The sequence below is a fragment of the Emiliania huxleyi genome (genome assembly GCF_000372725.1).
Source record: "Emiliania huxleyi CCMP1516 unplaced genomic scaffold EMIHUscaffold_90, whole genome shotgun sequence".
NCBI lineage: Eukaryota > Haptophyta > Isochrysidales > Noelaerhabdaceae > Emiliania > Emiliania huxleyi.
Genome location: NW_005195300.1, coordinates 112,451 through 130,885, shown reverse-complemented (window position 1 = coordinate 130,885; position 18,435 = coordinate 112,451). Strand labels below are relative to the sequence as shown.

The following is an 18,435-nucleotide window of genomic DNA, read 5'->3' as shown; positions in this document are numbered from 1 at the left end:
CGGCGGGCTTCCCGGGCGTGGCGAGGAGCGAGGAGGAGCCGAGATCGGACGAGATCGGACGAGATCGGACGAGATCGGACGAGATCGGACGAGATCGGACGAGCTCAGCCCCCGACGCCACAGATGGCCCACCTGCCTGGACTGGGCATGCCACCAGGGTACCCAGGGTACCTGCCGCCTGGCATCCTGCCGCCTGGCAACGCGTACCACGCCTGCGGAGGCGCTGCTCACGCGCCCTGCTACCCAAGCTTTGCGATGCCCAACGGCGGGGGCCCAACAGGGCTGGCCCCGCAAGCAGCCTGGACCCTGCCTAATGCAGTACCGCTAGCCGCTTGGGCCGCGCCAGCGTGGATACCCGGATGCCACATGGCAGCGCCGCCAGCCGCAGGGAGTTACTGCCAGCCATGCCCCCTGGCCCTGCGCCGACCGCCCCAGCCAACGCACCCGAGCCCATCTCAAAGGTCAAGGACGCGTCAACGCCTGAGGTTGCCGCCCTCAAGCACGTCGCTGGCTGCGTCGCGACGCGCTACCCGCGCTGCTCTCCAGATTCCATCGCGACTTGTCGCGGAAGCATCCGAAGATACGCGAGGCGCTCGGGCACACGACGTACACCATCGGCGCAGCGATGCAGGGCGACACGGAGCTCGGCGAGGCGAACGCGTACATCGCCAAGTTCATCAACATGCCTCGACGGCGACTCCGCTCATGTCGCCGCGTTCCGCCAGGCGGAGTCTCGGTACGGATCGCCCCACCAGGACACCACGAGGGAGTCGGCACCGCCGAGGTGAACAACGACGTCCTCACGCGCGTCGCCGAGGCATCCCTCCAGCGCGCCGAGCTTAAGACGTCGTACCTCATCCCTGCTCGAGTCTACGCTCAATATGTCGTCAACCGACGCCCAGTCGAGGGGCAGAAGGAGTCGCGGTACCAGCGCTACTACGGCTTGATCCCTCCTTCGACGCCGACCGCCTGCCGTACCTCTTTGGCACCGAAGTCAGCTACCACGAGGATGAGCCAGCCCGCGGCCCAAAAGGCAGCCTCGAAAGGCCACGCGCCGTCGAGGGCACCCTCGTTGGTCTTGACGGAGCGTCGTACCTCGTCCACAAGAAGCGGGGCGGCGTAGGACGGCCACGGCACGTGTACCCCCTCAACCCAACCTAACACGAAACAACCTCACAAAAAGCACGATTCTCAAGTTGGGCCCTCGGCCTGTTGTTTTCCAATTCTTTTCCAGTGCGAGAGGCTTGGGTTGTAAAATTCTTTTCCTGTATAGTTCTTTTCCTGTACCCCCATTCCGCCGACGGACTTACCAAGGGACACAAGGTACAGCAACAACCCGACCCGAAGGGTCAATTCACAGCCACAACTGTGAACGGTGACTCGAAGATCATCCGTTTGTGCGTCAAAAACGCTCTACGCGGAGAGCGAGTCGTAAGGCAAGCTGGCACTCTCCTCGTCCGCTCGCGCGTGCCGCGCCGCATTGCGCCCGACTATGCCGCCGCGAGCTGCACGCCTAGACCCCCGCGACTATTGCTCACGGAATCCGCCGCCTCCTCACCACCCCCACCACGCGATGCGCCCTCGCTCGCCGCGCGAGCGGCTGACCCCCCTCGGCCTCGCACCGCCTGCCTACTCCCGCTCGCAGGTACAGCCGCTGCCATCGAGGAGGTCGCGAGACGCGTCCGCTGCTGCCCATTCCCCACCCTTGTCCCGCGCGACCGCACCTCCCTCTCTTCTGGCACAAGAGAGCGACCCGCTCTCGCTTGCTCCAGTCCGCGCGCCGAGGACGCGAGAGAGCGTGCCGGCGGCCTCGTCTCGACGCTCACGCCGCGACGTGTTGCCCGTAGGCGCGGCTCTCCTCTCTCCGGCTCGCTCTCTCTTCCCATTCAGCATGCCCTTGAGCGGCACCATTTTTGTGCACAGCCTCATACACACCCCATGTCCATGTACCATGTCCATGCACCAATATACCCCCAATCATCTCCACAGTGTTTTTTGACCCTCGTTCACACATGGCCGTGATCCCATAGACTCATTCCTCACTGACCCGTCTTACTTTCCTCCATAGGAACTCATTCGACCGCCTATGCTCGACAAGCTCAAACTCGAGTTCGTGCCGGCCGACGGTAATCGGCTCGCTATCAAGATCTCTCCACCTCCGCCGCCGCCGCGTGCCGACAAGCAGGCGCGTGTTTGCGCGCAGTGAAACTGCGCTCCCACGAGACCTTCAAGACTTATCCTCTCGCCCTCTGGCTGTCACAGGCGTCGCTGGCGGGCAACACGACCGCTGTCGGAGCCAAGGCCGCCAGCATCCAGTCCCAGGGCGAGCCCGTTTCGCTCGAGGACGGCATCCAGCCCAAGGGCGAGCCCGTTTCGCTCCAGTCCGAGAGCAAGCAGCCCGCTTCGCTTGAGGACGTCGGCGTGGTGTTTGCGTCGTCGGCACTCGCTTCGCTCGACATCGCCGATCCGTCGCCGCTCTCGTCCGTCATCGACGCTGGCGGAGGCAAGGCCGACGGCATCTCGTCCGAGAGCGGGCCCGCGTCGCTCAAGGACGTCATCGGTGACGGCGGCGGGACGCCCGTCGCGTCCGAGGGCGAGTCTGCGCCGATGGCTCTCGTGCTCCTCGAAGACGAGGTGCGTGCGCACGCCCGGATCAACATAATCCGTGCGACCTCCACAAGCCTCCAAACAGCCCTCGCGAAGGACATCCCCGTGGCAGAGTCTGGCGCGGAGGCCTCCCTCAAGGAGGTCCCCAAGAAGGACCTGACCGCGTTCGCCAAGGCCGTGTCTGCCGCCCACGAGCCGAGCGCTTTCGCCGACTGGACGACCCCGTCGAACCCGCGCCGCAACAACGGGCGCGAGGGTGAGGCCAAGGAGTCTCCAGAGGAGAAGCTCGCCACGGCGGTGAGTTTCTCTCAGCGCGTGCACACACCTCACGGGTGTAGCGGGAGTCCCACGGGCGGTTCTCCTATATCGGCCCTTTGCCTCTCGCACATGCGCAGGGCATCGACGAGTGGAAGACCGGTTGCAAGGGCGAGCCCAACCTGGTCGACTGCTCCAAGAGCACCACCCCAATCGACCCACCGACGGCCCCCAGCGGCGTCACCAAAGAAGATCCGGCTCTCGAGCCGGCGGCGGCCGGCGACGCGCCGCTGCCGTCGATGAAGGAGTTCCCGGCGGCGCGCACCTCGCATTCTGCGCCGTGCGTCTGCCGACGCACCCCTTGACCCCACCCCTCTTTCATTGCGTAGGGCGACGCCGACCGGACCGTCTCGGCCAAGGAGTCTCCGGGGGTGAAGCTCGCCACCGCGCCGATCGCCTCGCACGCTTCGGTGCACGCTCAGAGCCAACTATTGACGCACCCACCGCTTGCGCGTGCGCAGGGCATCTCCGGCTGGACCAACCCGTCGAAACTGCGCCGCAAGAAGGCGCGCAAGGGCTCGTCCGCCCGGGTCGGCCGCGTCGAGAACGTCTCCCGGGTCGGCGGCAAGAACCGGTTCGGGGCCCTGCTCGGAATGAACGGCAACGAGGACGTCGGTGGCGGCGGCAAGGTGGCCCACAAGGCGCGGCCGCCCCGCGGCTCCACGCCGCCGACCACGGACTCGGTGCGCGCCGCCTGCGCACATATGCGGCCTCCGCCCCCGTTTGCCGCGCACACGGCCAGTCTCGCGCCCTCCTGTTCAGGGCATGGTCGAGACGACCACAGTTCCCACGCTGGACAGCTCCGTCTCTGCCTCCGGCCGGTTCTCGTGGCCCAAGCTCTGCCCGTCCTACAACTTGCTCCGCCTATTTTCAATCCTCGCGCTGATCTGCCTCGGAGCCGCGTTTGCGCACTCCTCGTACTTTGCCACCGCCGCGCTTCTCTCCTCGCAGCGGTACGACTCCCCGTGGCCGACATCGCCTCTCGCGACCGTCGCAAAGCCGTTCACGCCGGCATCGCCCAACGGCTTCTGCGAGGTTGGCGGCATCGACACCAGCTCGTTTGTAGCCATCGTATCGTCGGACAGCGCGCCCGCCAACCACCCGGTGCGTGCTCACTCGCGCGTGCTAGTATCCGCGCCGCGCAAGCTCGTGACTAACAGCCCGCGCGCCGTTCAGGGCGGACGCCACGAGGGGCGCTTGTGGGAAGCACTACTGATGGACGAGATCGACGAGGCGGTGGGCGAGGACATTGACGAGAAGCAGCCGGTGAGCGCCCCTCTGGCTCTTTGTGTGTGCGAGCTTTGTAACCCGCTGACGGAACGATTGCCTGTGTGTTTGCGAGTAGGCCGAGGCCGACTTGGAGACCGTCCCGGCCTCGCGCAACAGCATGGAGCGCAAAGGCGAGCCTGAGATCGACCTCGTCGGTCCCGTCTACAGCAACAGGACGGGGATCATCGCTCGGGGACGCGACACCGTCTTGCCCGTGAACGACACGTCGCCCGAGTTGCGGCCCGCCGACGCTGGGAAGCCTGGGATGCTGGAGGTGCGGAAGCCGGTCGAGACTGGCCTCGGCGCGCCCGTCGCTAGCATGCTCGCCGGTGGCGAGTGGCGGGCGAACGACGGATTGACGGACGCTTCTCGAGTCCCAACCAAGGATCTCTTCCTCCAGCGTTGCCAGGCCATCGAACCTCTTCTCGCGGCCACGCTTGAGGGGCCGGCGTGGCCTGCAGAGGTCCGTGCCGCTCAGAGTTCCGACTCGAACGCGGTCGAGTCAGACATCATCTCGGTCTCAAGTGTGTGCGCCGACTGGCAGCCACGCTGCGCCGCCCCTGCGTGGCACGTGGAGCCTCGCCACGCGCTCACCGACGAGCGCTCCAAGACCGACAAGCCTCCCACGGGCCCACCGGCCGACGAGCGCTCCATCGAGCTGCCCTCCCCGTTCCACTTTCCCTTCACGGGCGGAACCTCCTCTTCCGCGCCTGGCCGCGCCCGGCAGCGCGGTCAGCTTTTGGCCGCCTTGTTCTTGCTGCTCGGAGCGTGCGGCGGGCTGCTGAGGCAGTGGATGTGGCCGCCGCGCTACGGTGCGGCCTTGCTGCGGCGGACCAACTCGGGAGGGCGCCTCGTGCGAGGGTGCCGGACGGGGTCGAGGCGCGGCGCGTGGCTGATTCTCGCCGCGCTGCTCCCGCTGGCATGTGCACCATCGGTCCGCACGTCTGGCTCGGGCGACTTCCAGGTCACTGTGGGTGGCGGCAGCTACCCGTCCGAGGTGTCGTGGACCCTGACGTGCAGCGGCGCGTTGATCGGCAGTGGAGGGGCCCCCTACTCCGGCACCCTGTCCGCGCCGCCCGGCGAGTGCACGCTCGACATGAACGACTCGTTCGGCAACGGCTGGACCGGCAACGAGTGGAAGGGTGCGGGCTATACGTTCACGCTCGACTCCGGATCCTCCGGCAACGAGACGTTCATCCTCGCCCCTTTCCCTCCGTCCTCTCCGCCGCCGCCGCCGCTGCCACCTCTGTCGCCGCTCGCCCCCGGCTTTGTCGCCGCGCAGAGCGAGGCCGAGCTCCGCTCCCTGGTCACGGAGGCTGCTACTTCGCAAGCCAACGTCTCAATCTACTTGCCGCCCAGGGCGGACTTCAAGCTGGGCAGCCAGATCAGCTGCGGCTCCAACATCATCGTGACCGTCGCGAGCAGCGGCGAGGGCGCGAAGCTCGACGGCCAGGAACATACCAGGCTCTTTTACCTCGAGGGCGGCTGCAGCCTCACCCTGCGGGGGCTGGCCCTCGTCAACGGGAGGAGTGCAGGCAGCGGCGGCGTTGTGTACGCGGACGACGGAAACGGCGGAGTTGTGGAGGCGAGGAACGCAGGCGACGTCGAGATCATCGACTCGGATGTGTCGGGCTGCTCGGCTGGCCAGGTGCGCCGCGTAGAGCTAGCCGCACTCCAGCAACGCCGCCCGGCAGCGGGGCGGGAGATGGAGAGGGCCACGGCTGCCTCTCACCCCGCTCTCTCCTCGCAACCGCACAGTACGGCGGCGTCGTCTACGCGCGGGACAGCGGTGCGGTCTCGATAAGCGGCTCGACCGTGTCGGGCTGCTCTGCTGGCTGGGTGCGCCGCGTAGAGCTAGCCTCCCTCCAGCAGCGCCGCACGGCAGCGAGGCGGGAGATGGAGAGGGCCACGGCTGCCTCACCCCGCTCTCTCCTCGCAACCGCAGGAGGGCGGCGTCGTCAGGGTGGATAACAGCGGTGCGGTCTCGATCATCGACTCGGATGTGTCGGGCTGCTCTGCTTCTTTTGTGCGCCGCGTAGAGCTAGCCGCCTGCAGCGCCGCACGACAGCGGGGCGAGAGAGATAAGAGGGCCATGGCTGCCTCACCCCGCTCTCTCCTCGCAACCGCAGTACGGCGGCGTCGTCTACGCGTCTGCCAGCGGTGCGGTCTCGATAAGCGGCTCGGCCGTGACGGGCTGCTCTGCTTCTTATGTGCGCCGCGTAGAGCTAGCCGCACTCCAGCAGCGCCGCACGACAGCGGGGCGAGAGATAGAGAGGCCCACGGCTGCCTCACCCCGCTCTCTCCTCGCAACTGCAGCTCGGCGGCGTCGTCTACGCGCTTCAGAACAGCGGTGCGGTCTCGATAAGCAGCTCGAACGTGACGAGCTGCTCTGCTGGCTATGTGCGCCGCGTAGAGCTAGCCTCCCTCCAGCAGCGCCGCACGGCAGCGGGGCGAGAGATGCAGAGGGCCACGGCTGCCTCACCCCGCTCTCTCCTCGCAACTGCAGGAGGGCGGCGTCGTCTACGCGATTGTCAGCGGTGCGGTCTCGTTAATCGGCTCGAACATGTCGAGCTGCTCTGCTTCTTATGTGCGCCGCGTAGAGCTAGCCTCCCTCCAGCAGCGCCGCACGGCAGCGGGGCGAGAGACAGAGAGGGCCACGGCTGCCTCACCCCGCTCTCTCCTCGCAACCGCAGAACGGCGGCGTCGTCTACGCGTCTGCCAGCGGTGCGGTCTCGATCATCGGCTCGACCGTGACGGGCTGCTCGGCTTATGTGCGCCTCGCAGAGCTAGCCGCACCCCTGCAGCGCCACACGGCAGCGGGGCGGGAGATGGAGAGGGCCACGGCTGCGTCACCCCGCTCTCTCCTCGCAACTGCAGGAGGGCGGCGTCGTCTTCGCGTCTAACAGCGAGTCCCTCTTCATCGCGGGTGTCGACTTCATCAACAACAGAGCAGGCGCCACAGGGTCAGGCTCGGTGCTGGACCTGACATACATCGAGCAAACCGCCATCAGCAACGCCTCCTTCGCCGGCAACGACGGTATAACGATACAGACTGACATCTACTCGGAGATAGACTGGGATTGCCGCTTGGGCCGCTGGATGCCGACCAAGGGCGCCTTTTTCGGCGACTTCAGCGCCCCCCAGTGCAACCTTTGCCCCGCTGGCTACTTTGGGAACACGAGCGGCCTTTTCAACTCCTCCTGCAGCGGCCAGTGCACCAGAGGCCACTTTTGCGAGGCGGGGACCGCCGACCCCGAGCCCTGCCCGGTCGGCACTCGCATGCCCGCCCTCGGCGCGGCGAGCAACGAGAGCTGCATCCCGTGCGCTCCAGGCCAGCATCAGCCCCTCGAGGGAGAGGAGGAGTGCCTTCCTTGCGCAGCGGGAAGCTTCTCTCCCGACGTCGGCCTCGCCGCCTGCGACCCTTGCCCGCGCGGAGGCTACTGCGAGGAGGCGGGCGCCGCCACACGCATGGTCTGGGAGCCGTGTCCCGCCGGCAGCTTCAACCCGACCAACGGTTCCAGCTCGAGCGCCGCATGTGAGCTCTGCCCTGCCGGGACTGCTAGCGCAACGCGTGGCGCGGAAAGCAGAGAGACGTGCGCGCCGTGTCGGCCAGGCACCGTCGCGGCCACGGCGGGCCTCTCGGAGTGCGCCAGCTGCGGCGGAGGGACCTACCAGCACGACACGGGCGCTACGGGCTGTCTCGTGTGCAAGAAAGGCAGCTACTGCGAGCTGGGCGCGTCGGCGCCGCTGCCGTGCGAGGCTGGCAGCTACTCGAACGCAACAAACCTCACCGCCGCGGGTGAGTGCACGGCCTGCCCCGCCGGCAGCGCCTGCTCCACGGGCAGCATCGAGCCGACGCCGTGCTCGCCTGGCACTTTCGCCGCGAAAGAGGGGCAGTCCAAGTGCGAGTCTTGCGATCCCGGCACTTCGTCGAATCAAGGCAGCGTCGCGTGCGACGAGTGCGTGGCTGGCAAATACGCCGCCAACGCTGGCCAAAGCCTCTGCAATCTATGTCCGCATCCCCTCAGCTCGGTCAGCGGCAGCACCATCTGCTCTATCTGCATGGCCGACTTCTACCTGCGGGACACCTCGGCCGACCCCGACGACATCTTCACCTCCCCAACCGAGTACTGCAAGCCGTGCCCGCCGGACGCTGCCTGCCCGGACAACACCACCCTTTCTTCCCTCGTCCTCCTGCGCGGCTTCTGGCGCGCCAGCCCCTCCTCCGCGGTGCTGACAGAGTGCCGCCTCTTTGGTGGCAATGCCAATGCCGGCAAGAAGCGATGCGCCGGCAGCGAGCCGGTGGCGAGAGGCCGGAGGATGGTGGAGGCGGGCTCAGAGTACTGCGCGTCGGACTTCAAAGGACCCGAGTGCCAGCTCTGCGCCGCGGAGAAGCACCACCTCGTCGACGGCGACACCTGCGAAGTATGCGCTCCGCGCGGCGCGGCGGCGGGCCGCATCGCCGGCCTCGTCCTCGGCCTCTGCGTCGCTTGCGGCCTCGCGGCGTGGGCCTATAGCATGCCGTGGCGGAAGGAGCCGTACATCGGCCCGATCCTCCGCTTTGCAGACCGCTCCGTCAAGTACTACGTCGGGGTCGGAATGACGGCCAAGGTCAAGATCCTGTTTGGCTTCTATCAGATCAGCACCGTCCTCTCCTCCACCTACTCCGCGCGGCTGCCGGACAAGTACACGGGCTGGACGGACAACTTGGCCAACGTGATTTCCGTCGACTGGTCTGGCTTTTTCCTGCCGGAGCAGTGCCTCGGCTACGGTATGCGACTCCTCGCCATCGCCCTCTCGCCCGTCGCCCTCATCGCCCTGCTAATGATCGCGGGGATAAGTCTGCGGCTCTACCGCTGGCGCGCCGCCCCGGCGCCGCGCGAGAGGCCGTGGTACGCGGAGGCGGCCCTCGGCCTCCTCGACCTCACGCCGGCCGGCCTCGTGCTCGTCTTCTGCTTCGTGCCCTCCATCAGCGCCTCCATCTTCCGCTCCTGGTCGTGCCAGGCGCCCTCTCACAGCTGATGACTGCCGTTGCTCACAACACCACACCCCTCAGTCCTCGTAAGTTTCTGCTGATAGGCCTACACCACCTCTCCGCCCGGCGAGGAGCTAGAGCAGGTCTCCTACATGCGGCAGGACGCGAGCGTCGAGTGCGGCTCCGACGATCACGGACCCATCACCACCCTCGCCACCGGCTTCATCGTCCTCTGGCCCGCCGGCTCGCTGGTCCTCTTCACGTCGCTCCTCGCCGCTTGCTACAAGCCGCTGCAGGCCAAGACGCCGAATGCTCTGACGCGGGCCACCGCCTTCCTCCACCGGGAGTACGAGAAGACCTGGTACTGGTGGGAGGCGGTCGAGCTGGCGCGCAAGCTCGTGCTGACTGGCTTCGTGCTGCTGATCCCGGAGGAGCGAGCCTTTGTTCGCCTCGTGGTGGCGACGCTCATCTGCTCATGCTACGCCGTCGCGCTCGCCGTCGTGCGGCCGTACAAGCGGGTCGAGGACAACGTGCTGGCCGTCGCCACGAGCCTCGTGCTCCTCCTGCTCTTCCTCGGCACCAACTGGAGCACCACCTTCCTCGGCATCCAGGAGCGGTACCAGGGAGCCGACCCCGCCGATGTCCTCGGCTTCCGCAGCCTCAATGTGATTGTCGACTCGATGATCATCCTCGTTGCAGTCGTGCTCGCCTTCTTCCTCGTCGGCGCCATCGCCGCCGCCCGTCGCGTCGCCAAGATCCCCACGATCCGCCTCGTCTCGACCAAGCAGCCCCCCGAGCTGAGCATCGTGATGGGCCTCACGTGGCACCTCTTCAACAGCCACATCTGGTGAGTCATGGAGGGAGAAGAGGGAGCGAAAACAGCCGGCGTGATCCCCGCCCCTCACCCAAACGAATAGGTCGACCGGTCAAGACGCCGTCAAGGTCATTAAGGGTGAGCTCGAGCAGCTGCTGCCGGACATCAAAGTCTTTCTCGACGCGCGCACATGCTCATCAGCGCTGTTTAAGCTACACAAAGAGCCCCCCTGACCGCACCGCGGTGTGCTCATAGGTAGATGATCTAAAAGACATCGGGGCGCTGGAGGAGTACATCCAGAGCTCGCAGGTCATCCTCTTCTTCCTCTCGCAGGGCTACTTCCGCTCCAAGGCTCGCCTCTTCCTCCCACCCCGCCTCTACCGCACCCTGGCCCCAAGAACTGCCGCCTCGCCCGCGCCACAGAACTGCCTCCGAGAGGTCCGCTCGTCGCTCGAGAAGGACAAGCCGCTCGTCCTCGTCCAAGAAGCGGACCCTGAAAAGGGCGGCGGGACGCTCCAGGCGCTGCGCGACGAGTGCCCCGAGGACCTGCAGCCGGCCATTTTTGACAACGACTGGCCGCTCACGATTTGGTATCGCATCGGTGAGTTTCAGCTCATCTCCCTCAAGATCATCGCCGAGGCGCCGCCGGCCACAACCAGCTCCGTTCTCTCACTCTACCTCCCGGCCAACCCCACTCGAACCAACCTAGGCGGTGCTCCTCTGCTCGCCCAACTTTCTGGACAGGACCTCCCTTCCGCTCTGCGTGTCGGGTGAGCTCGAGAGCCAGTCGCTCGCCTTTTCCAAACCGTGCACGCTCTGGGCCTCGCCTGCCAACGCGGGGTCGCTGGCGCTGGCCGATGAGATCGCCGCCGCCTTTGCCCCAGATCGTGAGACCGCCGGTCTCACGATCTGCACCAGCGATGATCGGCCGGCCAGCGCGACGCACTTGCTGCTCTACCTCAACGAGGACAGCTTCGTCAGCGACGAGCGGCTGGCCGAGCAGGTCAAGCAGGCGCGCCAGGACAGGCTGAAGATCGTCATGGCGCACGAGAACGACCCCGCGCTCGGCGGCTGCCAGTTCTCGAGGTTTTTCGAAGTCACGCCGCAGGAGCGAATGTCTCAACGTGGCGCCTGTCCCGCCACCCCTCCTCCCCAACCCTCTCCCCCCCCAACGCCGCAGGAGCTCATCGCCGGCGGACTCTACAAGGACCTGGCAAAATCTTGCTTCCCCGGCCACCACCGCAAGGCGCGCGCGCGCGCGCGCCCCTCTCTCACACACAGCGAGCTCTCCCCCGCATCGAGCGTTTCGTGACGAGGGGCGGGTCCCTGCCCGCAGGTGTCGCTCGTCCTTCTGGCAAAGAGCCTAGGCGCGACCCCCGCTCGGTCGCGGGCGGGCCTCCTCGCTTCAGGCAGCGTCGTTGAGGGCAGCACCAGTCTCGCGAAGCGCAGCCTTGGCGGACTCAGCCGGGTGTTCGCCAAGATGAGCAGCCGCAGCTCTGCGGAGGCGCGCGACGTCTCTGGAGGCGAGGCGTCGTCGGTGCAGCAGCAGGTCTGATCGGTTGCGCGATGTCGTGCGCAAAACGTGCGGCGCGGCGATTGTTATTAAATTCCTTTTGAGAGAGACACCTTGTTATTCTTTTTCACTTCTTTCTTTGAGAAAAAAATGGCCATTCTGCGAGTAGCATATTTCTTTTAGCTGTGACAGCGATGGGCTCGCCCTCACTGGCCCTCAGTCACTTGTGCTGCGGCTTGTGTGAGCGACACTGCTCGGCGACTGCCGGCACACTGTGAGACCATGGGTGTGAGGTAAAACCACGCTACCAGCGCTTGGTCACATCGGCCCCGAGGTCAGATCCATCTACTCTGTTGATGACAAGACTTGTCTACTCTAGGGTACCCAGGCTCCGGGCCCGTGTGCGGGGAGCGAACCTTAGCGACCGCCCAGAAGCTTTCTGAGCGACCCAATCGGGCCGGGATCATCAGCATATGTCCCCTCCACAACATCGGGGGCGTTTGAGCGGTATTTGAGGAGCACCGCCACTCTGAAGTTCGGCCGGGTGGTCTGCAGACCCCCCCCCCCCCGGAGCAGCAGAGGCTCCGTGGGGTCGAAAAGTCGACGCTGGGAGTCGCACTCGTCAAGCCATCGCAGCGCCACGCGGTCCGCACGTACCGCCCACATCCCCTCGACCGCTGAGAAGGCGCAGATCGACCGCAGGGCCGCGTAGTCGTCGTTAAGGAGCGGTTTTTGGAGCCGTACGAAGAGGTCCCAGACGGGCGAAGATGCGGTTTTTCGACGACCACACGCGATGTGGTATCTGGTTTTTGCTAAAAACGGGCCGCCTAGTGCAGCATCACTAGTACAACACGCAATCACACTGAGAGCTCCACACTAGCCGGTATAGGCGAGCCCCGGCGGCCTCACCGTCGCCGCTCGCGGCGGAGCCGACGGCGGAGCCACGGGCGGGTGCGACCTTTTGGGGGGACATGAGCTCGCCAGGACGTCACCGATGGCTCGGCGCGCCTCTTCCCGCCAGCGCGGGGCGGCCTGCCTACAGGAGCGAGGGGGAGGAAGACGGAACTGAGCCCTAGGTTCGTGCAAAAGCGCCGGCAAGGGCTGGCGGAGAGGGGCGGCAAGCGACAGGCGGGTCCGCGACCTTTTGAGCGGCCGTGAGCCGGCAGGGAGGCCGGCGATGGCTCGGCCAGCTCCTTCCCGGCGGGTTCTCGTCGGGCCGTGCCTGGTCGGCGGGGCGGGTGAGGTGAGCGGGCCCGGGAGTCGCATCTGCGCGTCCCCGGCAGTGGTAGTGTGGGGGTAGATGGGAAGTGCGGAGATGGGAGGCAACGCGCCTGTTTGATGGCCGCACGAGGCAAAGTTGGGCGCTCCGAGCGTCTTCTCGGCGAGAACGAACGACCTGTGCATCGTTGCGGGGGTGACTGAGAGGGAGGTGGTCGTACGCTCACTTTGTCGGCCGCGCGCGAGGTGAATACTGGGTGTGAGGCGCGCAGGAGGCGAGGTTGGGCGCGCCGGCGGTCGAGCCACCGAAGAATTCGACGTGGCGCAGCTCCGCGCCGGCGGGGACGACCGAGCACATGATGTCGGCGGCGGTCACGCGACGAGGGAGAGCCGCAGGAGCCCTCTGTGGAGCAGGCGCGCGAAAGCAGCGATGAGTGGAGCCGCGATCAGCCACCTGTGGGCGGTCATCGGGGTCGCGGTCAAGCTCGCGACGGGGTGAATCTGGTGCGTCTAGTATCACTGGTGGGCTGGGTGTGCAGCAGCGGCGCTCAAAAAGAGGGAAAAAACTCGGCAACTGTTTGGAGTGTCTACTCTTTCGACGCACCGTTCTCGCCCTCGCTGAAAAGCTGGCTGGTGGTCGCGCGCGGCGCGTCAGCGCCACTCCGACTGGTTGGGCACCTCGGCTGGGTCCATCGGCAAGAGGCCCGCGCCGTCGGGGAGCCCCGCGAGCGCATGGGCGGCCGGCGCGAGCGGAGGACGACGGGCCGAGATCGGCTGGTTTGGCACGAAAAACACAAGGCGCCAAGGGGGGGAGTGGAGCCTCGGTACCCTAGACTACCGGCTGGAGCCGAGCAGCGAGGGCCCGGCGCACAACCCCTGGTCAACTCACGGTCCACACCCCGTATGTATGTAACCCGCAACTGAAGAACTGGTGAGAGTGCAGAGTGGTGTTCCCCCGCGTCTATTTTGAAATCAATGGACAAAACATTCTACTTAGCTAGCTATAGGACCTCGCCCGCTGCAGCGCAGCCACCCACTTCGCCAAATCCACGCCCTCGCTCCTCGCTGGCTCGTCTGCCGCGCCGCCGCCGCCGCCTCCCGCCGCCTCCTGGCCGCCCGCGCCGCCCTCCTCCGGCGCCGTGCTCGGCCAGTCGACGCGGAAGAGGTGGGTGTGCTGCGGCGTGGTCACCTCGAAGTGGTAGCCGGGCAGCGTCCGGGTCGACGAGCGGCCGAGCTCGACGATGAGCTCCGCCTTCTCGACGGGCAGCGGCGACTTGAAGAGCAGCAGCTGCCGCGGCTGCACGACGGCCCACCGCCGCTTCCTGGGCGTGAAGAGGTCGCCCTCCTTGCGCAGCCAGCCCGCGTGCAAGCACTCGTCCGGCGGCAGGTCCCGCACGCTCACCGCGCCGGACAGCTGCGGCTCGGGCCTAGGGTTAGGTTAGGGGTTGGGGCTAGGCGCCGGGGTAGGTTCGGGCGGTGGTTCGGGTTAGGTTAGGGGCTGGGGCTAGGCGCCGGGGGTTGTGGTTCGGGCTGTGGTTCGGGTTGGGGTGGCAGGGTTAGGGCTAGGGCCGGGGGGGTTGGGGTTCGGGGTATGGTTCGGGTCAGGGTGCGTGGCTCGGGCCTCGGCGAGGGCAAGTCGCGCAGCAGCGGCCGCAGCTCGCCGCCGTCGTGCAGCTCGATCAGGTTGCGCGCGCCGCCACCCGGCTCGCCGGCCTCGCCCAGCACCCGCCCGTCGAGCACCGCCACCGGCAGCAGCTTGCTCAGCGACCCGCTCGCGCCCGCCGCCGCCAGCAGCCGCCGCAGCGCGTGCACGCCGCGCGGCCCTTCGCGGGCGAGGTCCACCTCGGAAAAGGCGACGCCGATCGCCTTGAGAGTGGGGACGGCGAGAGTGTCGGGCTCACTGATCAGCGGCGGCGGGCTTCCGAACCCCGCTCGGCGCCGACCCGCGCCTGCAGCAGCAGCCGTGCGCGTCGGGAGCGGGCGCACGCCGCGTAGAGCGCGCCGCACGTCGTAGTGTACAGGACGAGCCCTCCGGCAGGCAGCTCCGCGTCGGCCGCGCCCCGCTGCGAGGCGGCGCCCCGCTGCGAGGCGGCGCCGCCGCGCGACGCGGGCCACGCGCCCTCGCGCAGCACGCGCCTGAGGACCGCGGAGCGAGCAAGCGAAGTCATTCTCTCTCGACGCCGCGGCCTGGCACGCGCCCTCGTGCGGCGCGGGGCGCGCCCAATCAGGCCGGAGCCCTGCTGCAGCGCGTCGCGCGCATCCTCGAGGTCGTCGAGCTGCCGCGTGTCGTCGCGCCCGCGTGCCACCGTCCAGCCGTGAAAGAGCCTTGCGTAGAGAGCACGCGCACGTGGAGGCGTGAGGTATTGTGCAGTCTGCTCAGAGCACCGCGTGGAGACGAGGGGTGCGAACACAGCCGAAGACAGTGGAATGCGGTCGAATGCCGCGGAGTACGCGTCCTCTCGAGTGCTGGTGGGGGTACACGAACATGTATTCCGCTTCTAGGACCCGAGACATGGGGAGATACGGGGAGGTACGGGGAGATATGGGGTACACGAACACGTCTTCCGCTTCTAGGGGAACCCACCGCCGCAGCTCGTCCGGCTCCGAGCCGGCGAGAGCGTGGCTCAGCTGCATCGCCTAACGGCTCCTCCCTCACCACAGCTCACTACTTCGTCCGCGCCCGCGGGGACCGCGCTCCGCCGCGTCGCCGGCTCGAAGGTCTGGCCGTACCTGGGTGGGTTCGGGTACCGTGGGGGAGGGGGAGGGTGGGTTCGGGTGCCGTGGAGCAGGGGGAGGGTGGGTTCGGGTACCGTGGGGTAGGGGGGAGGGTGGGTTCGGGTGCCGTGGAGCAGGGGGAGGGTGGGTTCGGGTACCGTGGGGGAGGGGAGGGTGGGTTCGGGTGCCGTGGGGGGTAGGGGACGAGCCGCACCGGGAGGCGAGCGCGGTGGCGAGCGCCTCGTCCTCCTCCGACGCGTCGCGCCCGACCCACACGAATGTGCAGGCGCCTAGGAAAGGTCCAGGAAAGGTCCGGGAAAGGTCCAGGAGAGGTCTCGCCGACCCACACGAAGGTGCAGGCGCCGCCGTCGACCAGGCAGACCGCCTCGGGCTGCAGCATCCACTGCTCCGGCCGGCCGCACGGGCCGTGCAGCCACTGCACGCGCTCGAAGCCGCGGCCGCGCGCCCACACCCGCCACATCGACGGCCGGTGGCCCGCCTGCGGGACGGTGCGTCTCGCACATGTCGTGGACGTGTCGTGGTCATCTCTCCGCCTCCGCCTCTGCTCGAGCGACCTGTAGGGCGCGTCTCGGACATGTGCATGGACGTGTCATGGACGGGCCGCCCCGCCGCAAGCCGGCGGCCCGCCTGCAGCGACCGCATCTCGGCGGACCGCGCGATCTCCCTCTCCTTCTCCTCGGGCAGCGGCGACGCGCGGCCCAAGCCGAGCAGCGACTGCCTGCAGACGTGCGTTCGCGGACGTGTCGCGGACGTGTCACAGGCACATGTCCGCCCAACCCCGACCAGCGAGGACTGCCAAAACTCGGCCGGCTCGGACGCCTCCGCCACCACCTCCACGCGGCCCGAAAGCGCGCCCGCGAATCGCTCCGCGACGGCGGCCGCGGCGGCGCGCACTTCTGGCGAGCTGTGCGAGCCCTCCCACTGAAAGAGCGCCGCCTCGGCCTGCGGAGTGGCAGACGCCAACCTCGGGGCGGAGGGGCGGGAGTGTGCCGTGCATTCGGAGCACCGCGTGGGTGTGAGGGGCTGCAAGACACAGCTGAGCACAGCCGAGGGCGGCTGATCCCAGAGCACGCCTCCTCTCGCGCGCTAGTTGGGAGACAAGAGTGCGTCGTCTGCTTCTTCTAGTCGCCTCCGCCGCGTCGACAAGCAGAAACACGTCCGCCGAGTCGAGGTACTCGGGGCTAGGTCGCACCTGCCGCGAGATGTGGGGAGATGTGGGGAGAGGTGGGGAGATCTGGGGAGATGTGGGGTAGGACGCACCTGCCGCGCGCAGCAGACCGCCGCCGCCGCCGCCGCCGCCGCCGCCGCCGCCGCCGCCGTCGCCGCCGCCTTGCCGCCGCGCCGCTTGATCTGGAGCAGCACCGACCCGCGCAGCGCGGAGAGCGAGGAGGCGGCCGCAGCGCCGGTGTGCTCGCCCTCGGGCTCGCCGCCTGCGGGCGAGTCGTCGTCTGCGGCCGACTCCTCCTGCCCAAAGGGCGCGTAGTCCTCCTCCTCCACGCAGCCCGCGCCGGGGTGGCTGCCCGACAGCACGATCAGCCCCTCAAGGAGCTCGACGAAGCTGGGCGGCTCGTCGCCCTCCTGTTCGCAGCGAGAGGTGTGAAGAGACGCCGTTCACGCCGAGAGCGTCTCCAGCTCGCCCCCCCCCTCGAGAATCTCCCCATATCTCCCCAGATCTCCCCATACCTCGAGAATCTCCGGAACAACCGCCGGCCCGAGCTGCAGCAGCAGCGGCTGCAGCCGGAAGCGCCAGGTGAGGAAGCGGCGGATGGGGACGCCGCTGCCGCGCCTAGCTCGTGTAGTTGGATTTGGGCACCGGGGTTGGTAGGGTACTGCCGCGCGCCGCTGCCGCGCCAGAAGTGGAGCGACGAGTGCGGCACGCCGCCACGCGAGCAAGAGTAGAGCACCATGAAGGCGCTCCCCGAGAAGAAGATGCCCAGCTCGCTGTCCGGGAGCAGCGCGGGGGGGCCCTCCGACAGCAGCCACACGTTCAGCATCTCCGAGCCTACTCCATGCAGTTGGGTTCTGGGTACCGGGCTGGGTGGGGTACCACACGTCGTGCCATCTCTGAACCCGGGTCCACCGCCGCCCGGGCCCCGCCAGAACGGCTCCTGCCGACGGCGACGGGCGGCGCCGGAGCGGGCCCTTCAGCCGGCTCCTCCTCGTGCGTCATGCCGCGCTGCTCTCGCATCCGCGCAATCTCCTCCTCCAAGGAGGGCGCCGCGCGCGCCTCCGCGTCCCTCCCCGCCGCCGGGGAGCAGCCGACAGCCCACTCGAGACTCGCCTCGCGCGCCCAGTGCCACCGCTGGAACAGCGAGCGGAAGACGGTGCTCTCGCAGCCCTCGCTCTCGCGACAGACCACCGCTGCACACCCCTCCGCCCCGCCGCCCTCCGCCCCGCCGCCCGCCCCGCCGCCCTCCGCGCCTCCGCCCGCCGCGCCGCCGCCCTCCGCCCCGCCGCCCGCTGCGCCTCCGCCCTCCGCGCCTCCGCCCTCCGCGCCGCCGCCCTCTGCCCCGCCGCCCTCCGCGCCTCCGCCCGCCGCGCCGCAAATCCGCCGCTGCCGCATCCCGGCTGCGAGCGTCGCCGCTGCCCACCGGCAGTACCCGCACGACGCGCGCCCCGCCCACACAAACAGTGACCGCCCGCAGTCCAGCACGAAACAGTCGGCGGAGCTGAGCTGGTCCGAGCTCAGCGCGACCTCGCCGCAGACCGCGCGCCACACGCGCACCCGCGGCCGCGCCGCGGCGGCGGGGAGCGCCGCCTGCCCAGCGAGCGCCGCTGGCCCGCCGGCCGCCGGCCGCCGCCGCCGCCGCCGCCGCCGCGGTGCCGCCACATGCACCCGGTAGATTGCTGCGGCGTGGAGAGGGCGAGGGTCGTCCGGCGCTGCGGACGCCGCCTCCCGGAGCAGAGAGCAGAAGCGGTCGTGCGGGTCGGCGGCAGCCGCGCCCGCCGCCTCGCCGCCGCCGCCCCCCTCGCCGCCGCCATCGACCC

At 68.3% G+C, this 18,435-nt stretch overlaps 1 protein-coding gene across 1 annotated transcript; it reads left to right on the top strand.

Annotated features, from left to right (window-relative positions):
• Positions 1-625: 625 nt before the first annotated feature.
• On the top strand, positions 626-11,535 carry EMIHUDRAFT_466071 (hypothetical protein; the record flags this gene model as incomplete). Its single annotated transcript, XM_005757496.1, has 22 exons — positions 626-974; positions 1,646-1,668; positions 2,069-2,126; positions 2,693-2,904; positions 3,252-3,332; positions 3,384-3,605; positions 3,685-4,188; positions 4,268-5,497; positions 5,950-6,030; positions 6,137-6,217; positions 6,321-6,401; positions 6,508-6,591; positions 6,698-6,778; positions 6,885-6,962; positions 7,069-7,403; positions 8,835-9,150; positions 9,271-10,013; positions 10,084-10,150; positions 10,236-10,643; positions 10,690-11,088; positions 11,161-11,283; positions 11,317-11,535. The coding sequence occupies 22 exons, from the start codon at positions 626-628 to the stop codon at positions 11,533-11,535; spliced, it is 5,775 nt and encodes a 1,924-aa protein (XP_005757553.1).
• Between the last annotated feature and the right edge of the window lie 6,900 nt (positions 11,536-18,435).